The following is a 7,581-nucleotide window of genomic DNA, read 5'->3' on the forward strand; positions in this document are numbered from 1 at the left end:
GGGGAGAGGTGCTTGTAGGCGGTCACTTATCTGGGACAGGCTTGCCTGACAAGGTGTGTCCCATGGGAATAGACACTGAGGAGACATAAAGCTGTCTCATGGGTCACCTTCTTTTAGACACATAGGACATCTTGGGAAAGTTCCACAGAGGACGGTTCTCATGTTGCAGACTTCGCCGTGGCTGCTATTTTAATTTTTAAACATGAAGAGTGTTATTTATTTATTTTTGTGGTGCTGGTACTCAGATCTGGGGACTGTACACGGGAGACAGGTGCTTTAGCAACAACTACACACTGAGCCCAAGAACCTCTTAAACTGGATTCTTCTGGTTCTTCTGGGCTGATCCTGTCCCTGGGGCTTAGCATTTTGCAGGCTCTGTTCTAACTCCCACACCTCACAGTTCTTCGGATGGGTTTCCCTGAGCCCCTCAGGGCTGCAAAGGATTTGAGCAGCGGTGCTCCGCCCCTCCATCTTTACCAATTTTTCAAGCCACAGGGAGTTTTCTGTAACTAGGCAGAAGGACCCCAGGACAGTGGGCAGGTAACCTGTGAATACACTCAGGGGATACTGCAAAATATAAACTATGAAATGTCTGTATACACAAATTACTATAGCTGGGCATGGAGGTGTGTACCTTTAATCTCAGCACTTGGGAGTCAGGGCAGGTGGATCTTTGTGTTCTAGGCCAGCCAGGGAGACACAACGAGGCCCTGTCTCAAAGATAAAATACAGCAACCCCCGCCTCTGAAACAAAGAAAGACTTACTATCGATTAAGTTAAAATTTGGCATTCTGTTAAAAACCTTATTTAATTTTAAAGTATACAAAATAATCATATTTTAATAAATGACATTTAAGAGCTTACAAAATTACTTTAGTGACAAGCATGAAACCACAACTCTTATTTATGGTTACAAAATGTCTTCCCAATGCCATTCTTGGCAGTAAGAAGTGTTCCCTGTTGGAGCTGTTGAGTGCCATCTTGTGGGAGACACATTAAGCATAATGGCAATGCTAAGGTTCAACTTGCCCTAGAAGAGTGACATAGTGACCTAAACTCTAGTTCCTAGTCTTTCCAGATAGCCATTCTTCTGTTTCCAGGTAAGAAAGCCAATGCCGAAGAGGGTAGCAAACAGACTTCCAAAGTAGAAAAATTCAGTTTCAATCAACAGAATTTAGAGTCTAGAAGTTCCATTGGTCCTTTGAAAATAGTTATCCCCCTGCCTCCACCCCATTTTGTTTCTGCACCATTAAATTACACCATGGCAGTGAAATTCCCAAGCAAAATTCCAATCATGAAGTCAATGTCTCCTGATGCTGGCGGCCACATCCCACATACAGTAGACAAATGTCAGGAGGGAGGGAGGGGCTGGGTTAGGCTCAGAGCGGGTGGCAGTGGTTGGCATGTCCTATCTGTCTCTTATGCAAAACGACACTTGGGCTTTTTAAGCGAGGCCTCTTCTGGTCAGAAGCCAGCATGAAAGCTTCCAGTTTGTCTCCTGTGAGACAGGTTGTGAGGCTGCTGCCCTGTATTTACCACACTGGGGATGAATACCGTAGATGGCCTCTCAGCCACACCGCAGATTTCCCATAACCAAAAGACCAACGTTTTAAAGACCTTGTGAGATCTGGTTACACGTTCATATCACAAACTGAACCTTTGAAATAGGAGGAATGAATAATGGTTTCCAGATCATTTTGAGAACAAAAGAACCTATCTTATTTTAAGGTTTTTGTTTAAAAAAAAAAAGTACACAGTGCTTGAAGCATTAAATAACTTTGTCCACTATTGCAGACTTAAACTATCAAAGCAAATAACAGAGTGGAGATTCTTTACCATTAACTGGGGGCAACTTGGGGAAGGGTGCCTTAAGAGAGGCACAGTGAATATTCTGGGCACCTTCCTTGGGACTGGGCTCATCTCCTGTCCTCTGAGGAAGACAGACAGTGTGAGATCCTTTGTTTAAACTGTGAATGTGTCCTACCAGAATAGTCGCTCCCAGCACGGGGTCTCAGTGGAACTAACTTTAGAACAGACTAATACAGGCATAGAATTGGGCCTTTGTTTGGAGCTTTGGGGGAAGGGAGCCCCATGGAGGCCTCTGGAGTTTCATGTGAGGCCTATGGGGACTTCAGATGGTGGCATTTAAGACGGGACTGTTTGTCTTGGGAAATGCTGGTGGCTGAGCTAAGCACAGGTTGCCTCATCCCTTTGCTCAATCTTTGCTCTAGCAGTCAGGTAATGCATTACACTTGTCTTTTTGACTTTCCTGAACAATATCTAATGAACAAATAGCACAATTCTGTGATATTTAGCAGGATGCAAATTCCAGACACTGCAATCATGAAGACCGTGAAGACAGTCTTTTCCGTGGGCCTGGAAATGAAGCAGTCCACTGTATTGGGACAAGGCCAGGCATTGCATTTCACCAGACGCTGCATGAAGAAGCCATTATACATGATGTAAAAGACGTACATGAAGACAGCTTCGAAGATGACCCGGAAGAAGATGCTGGTGGTGTAGGTCCACCACAGGGACCCTTCGATGCGGACCTTCTGGGTTTTGATCTCTTCGATGTCCTTAAATTCATTCTTTATCTCTCCTTTCATGAACTTCCGTTTCTTTTCGTGTCTCCTGTAGGCCACATGCATGGCTACCAGGAGGGCTGGCGTGGACACAAAGATCAGCTGCAGGGCCCAGAGCCGGATGTGGGAGATGGGGAAGTAGTGGTCGTAGCACACGTTCTTGCAGCCAGGCTGGAGCGTGTTGCAGATGAAATCGGCTTGCTCATCTCCCCACACTTCTTTGGCCGCCACCACGAGGATCATGATGCGGAAAATGAACAGGACGGTCAGCCAGATTTTCCCAATGCTGGTGGAGTGTTTGTTGACACCTCCGAGGATGCTCTGTAGCGTGCCCCAATCCATCTTGTCCTCTGGGTGGGTGGCCCTACAAATGACAAATGAACACAAGACAGGAATCACTCACTGGTCTGGCCAGGTCCCAGCTCTGCTCTGGGTACAGTCTCCTCTAGGCTGGTGACAATAGAACTCACTTTGTCATAGGGTTAAGTGTGTAGTTCCCAAACCATCTCCAACATGCTTCTGTGTGATCTCTAATACAGTTCTCTAAAACACACTTGTTCAACTGAGGGATCCATCCAGTCTTTAGCACGTAACCAAGATGTGGGCACAGGGGTGCGCCAAAGCAAAATACTTGTTAGTCTAAAGGCAAAACTGTGTTCTGGCTAAGTTCACCTCACAGGTTCCCATTTCCGTACAGGTCACTCAGCGGGCTGTGTTGGCAGCCCCGAGCTTTGCGGTGGTAGATAAGAGCTTGGACCAACTTCACCTCAAGGGGCACAGCTGCCCCGTTCAGACGACAGGATCTGTGAAAGTCCACATGATCCAGTGCTGAAGTCGGTTCTTTGAACTATTTGAATATGCATGGGTTCGGGAGGCAAGGTGATACGTCATTCCTAATGGTTACACTTAGAGTTGAGATTCCTCAACTTAACCTCCCACTACAAACCTTGCTCCCATCTTCTGTGTGAGAGGATTAGGGTGAAAAAAAAGTCTTTGCACTTAGGTTTTTACAAGCGGGTTGGTGACTCCGCTGTCAGGTTGGAACTGTTTGGTTAGTGTTCCGTATCTGTTTTGATACACGTGGCAGGTGAGCTTTGCTACCGTGGACTATGGTTTTAACTTGGACGTGATTCTAAAATAAATAATCATGAAAAATGGCAGGAAATTTAGTTCAGTGGTTTCCCAGCTACTGGTCCAAGGAACTCACCATCAGCTTGGAAGCAAAATTGCCTTGGGTGACACCGTGTGTATCAACTGTGTCCTGGATGAAGGAATGAGCTTCTGTTTCATCTCAGGGAAGGGACCGTCCTCACTGATTCATGGCTCCACCCTACCTGTCCCAATCAAGCCCTCTTCTGACAAGATCCCACCCTCCTACTGTCCTGATGAGTCATTTGCTTTCCGCCCCTTCCAAACTGTAATGAGTCCTCTTGCTCTTACTTAAAAGCTTCCCTGCCCTCCTGCTGTAGGCAGCTTGCATCCCCCTTCCCCCAAGCAGGCTCAGGGTGAAAGCCCCACTTGCTGCTGCAGAACACCAAGGTCTTCATGGGACCCCCTCAGCTGTGCATTGGTCAGAGGAGCTGACACACACTGGTGAGACATCGAGTCCTAGCCAACCGGGAAAGTGGAAACGCCACAGGAAGAAACAGTGGCTGAGCAGGTTGAGCCCTGACCCATTTATACCTAGACTATTCCGAGTCCCTTAGGGAAGCTGGTTGCTCTTTGAACGATCTCACAGCTCCATGCAGTCTGTCCCCAACAAGCAAAAGTATTGAAAGCAACAGTGTTCTAAGTTTCACAAAACAATCAGATTGGAATTAGACCCTCTGTTCTTCACGTCTACTCGCTGAGTCGAGATCAGGACACTGACTGAAATAAACATCCACACACCTGACCCAAAATGCAGAACTCAGGGGTGAGTGGGACCTTTGCCTGCTGAGAGCATCCACAGACGAGCCCAGTTATTATCAGTGGAGAAACATGAACTTCAGAATAAAATCTTCACTTGTTTATAAAAATTACTTTAAAGTATTTGTTAAGTTTGAGTTTGCTATGGTACTCAGGTTGGCTTCTAACTCCACGAAACTGAGGTTAGGACTCATCTATAATCCCAGAACTCTGAAGGCTGAGGCAGGAGGATTGTGTTAACTTAAGGAAAACTTGGGTTGCAGAGGAAGATCCTGCCTCAACAAACAAACAAACAAAAAGCAAAAACAAAACAAAACAAAAAACCAAAAGAGAGAAAAACAAAGCAAAACCAAATTAAAAAAAATAATAAAATCATGGAAAAAGGTTGGCAGGACTGAACAAACAAGACCAGTAAAAAACACCACGAGAAAAACAAGTTGCTGGGTCCTAGGTGTGGACCCTGGCACATCTGGTTGAAGCTGCTTGTTTTAATGGCCCTTCCAAGACGAGGGAGAGGTTAAAATTTGATCTCACAAGGGGCTTGCAGTACTAGACAGCAGGGTGAAATTGTCAATATTTAACTGTGGTGTAGGAGGTGATCTCCTGGCCTCTGACTAGGGAGGTCACAAGCAGGTCCCCACTTGGCCTGGGTCACCTGCAGATTGCCTGGAGCACTGTCAGAGTGTGGGGGACTGTCAATCCTTCACTCCTGAAAAGGAGAGGCTGAGCTTCTCCATGTTTATAATCTGTATTCTATTTAGATGAGAGACCCTTATTTGGGAAGGGTACTTTGGGGAGCTGGTGGAACACCTCCAGATACTGTCCCCATCTCAGCCTCCGCCTTTCTCACAAGCTAACTAACTTAGCCCATAGTTTTCAAAGGACTCCGGGGTAAATGGAGCCATGGCTGTGCCAGGCTTCTCAGGACAGTCCCAGAGACCTATTTAGGCTTATGCTCCCTTCCAGTGAGGTAGCACGGAGGGGCTGATGCAAGAGTCCCAATGGACACGTTTCTCAGCAGCACACCATCTGCGAGTCTGAGTCGGGAAGCCTCCCTTCAGCTGCAGAGCCCCACCTGAACGCAAGCCCTTCAAAAGCTTTTAAGAAAAACGAGAAGCAATCAAAGTTACCCGTCAAGTGCAGGCTGGGGTCCCCTAGTCCACGGGAGCGGCTATGGACGCTCGTTTTGGGCGGTCGCCCGCGTCACCCCGGTGCTTTAGGTGGTAAAGGTCAGTGTCTTCCCACGGAGGCCTCCAGCTTAAACAAATGAAACCGAGTTTTCCTGCTAAGCTTTCTGTTAGTTAAAAACTTACAATGGCGGCAGACTACGCAGCCAGGAGGCCCCGGGGGAAATTCTAGCAAAGGACCACAGACAACACTTTGCAGTCGCGCATGGAACGGCCTGGCCCACGCGTCCCTCCCCGCCCCGCGTGGTGCAGGACCTCCCGGCTCAGGCAATGCTGACGCTTCCTGCCCTGTGCGCTGCAGCGAGCGCGGCGGGAGCAGTCGGGTCCAATCCCGAGCCCGGCCAGCCGCTCCAGCCGCAGAAACGTGAGCGCGACAAAGGTCCCTATCCGCCGGGGGTGATGACCCTCGGGGACGGCGCAGGGCGTTCGGGTCTCGGTTTCCCAGTACCACGGCGACCCGCACCCCGCCTCGCACCTCACGCGTCCCTACTGGCCGAGACTCGCGCTCCAGACGCCGTGGGGCGTCGCGATCAAGCCGCGGGGCCACACCGCTGGGGCTCCGCAGCGCGGATAAGCTGTCGCACCTGTGTCCCGAGGAGCGCGCGGCGCTGGGTGGCGAGAGGCGGCGACGCGCTGTTGCTTGGGAGGAGCAGGTCCTGCGTGGGTCTCGGGCCGGTCCTGGGTTGGTCCGGAGTGGGTCACGGACTAAACCGGAGCTGGTCGCCGCTGGTCCCGGCGTAGGCTGCGCTCTGTAGGCGGGAGCGCCACCGACTGGCTGCGAGTTGGGAGAGCCGAGCGCGCAGAGCGCTGCGATCCTGGACACCTGTCGGCCGCCGCTCCTTTTAACCGCACCCCTCACCCCGCCTCTCTCACCCCCGAGCGATTGAGAAAGTTGCGGAGGAGGTGGCTCTGAGCAGCCCGCCGCCCCCAGCGCCGCGGGCGGGGCTCTCCGGGCACCCAGAGCCGTCGGGGCCAGGGAGCCGCAGGTTCTCCTCGAGCCCCAGCCCCAGCACCCCTCCCCCGATTCCAGCGCTCCAGACTTTCCCAGTGCCGCGTCCTGAACGGAGCCTGCAGACCTCGCGTCACCACCCAGGACCGAGGTCGCAAAGCTGCAAGCCCCGGTTACTGTTTTTTGGGGGATAGGGTGGTGTTGAAAGAGAGTTGATGATGTCGTTATTACTACTCTCACCAGTGGGAGCGTGCTATTGTGTTCGACACTTCACTGCACTATAAATATATTTATACTAAATATATGTTACATTTATTTATATTAAATATAAATCTATTATCTATATTAAATATAATTTTATTAAATATAAATATATATTAGAAAAAAAGGGCATTCCGAGGACATGAAACTCTGTGTAGGCCCGCAGGTTTCGGTGGCACACGAGGCTCCTCTCCCATAGGGGACCCGCAGCACAGTAAGCATCTGGAATTTGTGTTTAAGGCAGACTGACAGGGGGCGCCAACAGGGCTGGCCAAATTCTGGCTTCTATTTCCCTGAATTCCCGATATAATTTGATCGCTTTGTACAGTGTGCCAGTGGCTAGGCCAGGAGGGTGAGTCTCCAAGACTAGAAGTCTCAGCCTGGCCTGGAAGTGGACGTGTCCCAGCCTCTGGAGGGTGCTGTGTTTTCTTTTCCACACCTGAGATCATTGCAAGGAAGGGTGGTCCAGAAACTGCAGGAAGGAAAGAGAGGCAGGCAAGCCCGTCCTTCTAGGAGTCCAGGCTGCTGGGAAGACTCTGGGCAGCCTGGGTCTACACCTCAGTTCTCTCCCCGCCAAGCTCGATGCTGACTGTGAGGTCTGTGTTCATGTTGCTTGCTTGACTCTCTGCATAGTTCTGAGAGGCAAAGGAAACAAAGTGAACATTCACAAAGCTTCAGATAAGGGCAGGCT

At 49.8% G+C, this 7,581-nt stretch overlaps 1 protein-coding gene across 3 annotated transcripts; it reads right to left on the bottom strand.

Annotated features, from left to right (window-relative positions):
* Window positions 1-771: 771 nt before the first annotated feature.
* Gjb2 (gap junction protein beta 2) lies at window positions 772-6,493 on the bottom strand. 3 transcript variants are annotated; one of them, XM_048442022.3, is made up of 3 exons: window positions 6,265-6,493; window positions 5,624-5,750; window positions 772-2,949 (listed from the first exon to the last, which is right to left on the bottom strand). In XM_048442022.3, exon 3 carries the CDS (start codon window positions 2,925-2,927, stop codon window positions 2,247-2,249), a length of 681 nt encoding a protein of 226 aa, XP_048297979.1. In that variant the 5' UTR covers window positions 2,928-2,949; window positions 5,624-5,750; window positions 6,265-6,493; the 3' UTR covers window positions 772-2,246. The 3 variants fall into 3 exon arrangements, with proteins under 3 accessions (XP_048297979.1, XP_048297978.1, XP_048297980.1); XM_048442021.3 differs by lacking the exon at window positions 5,624-5,750; XM_048442023.3 differs by lacking the exon at window positions 5,624-5,750 and having other exon boundaries at window positions 6,156-6,493.
* Between the last annotated feature and the right edge of the window lie 1,088 nt (window positions 6,494-7,581).

Source organism: Myodes glareolus, chromosome 12 (genome assembly GCF_982192425.1).
Source record: "Myodes glareolus chromosome 12, mMyoGla1.1, whole genome shotgun sequence".
Taxonomy (NCBI): domain Eukaryota; kingdom Metazoa; phylum Chordata; class Mammalia; order Rodentia; family Cricetidae; genus Myodes; species Myodes glareolus.

What these genes read in the sequence shown, in the direction of transcription:
- Gjb2 (XM_048442021.3), bottom strand. Translation starts at nt 2,927, where the DNA reads ATGGATTGGGGCACGCTACAGAGCATCCTCGGAGGTGTCAACAAACAC.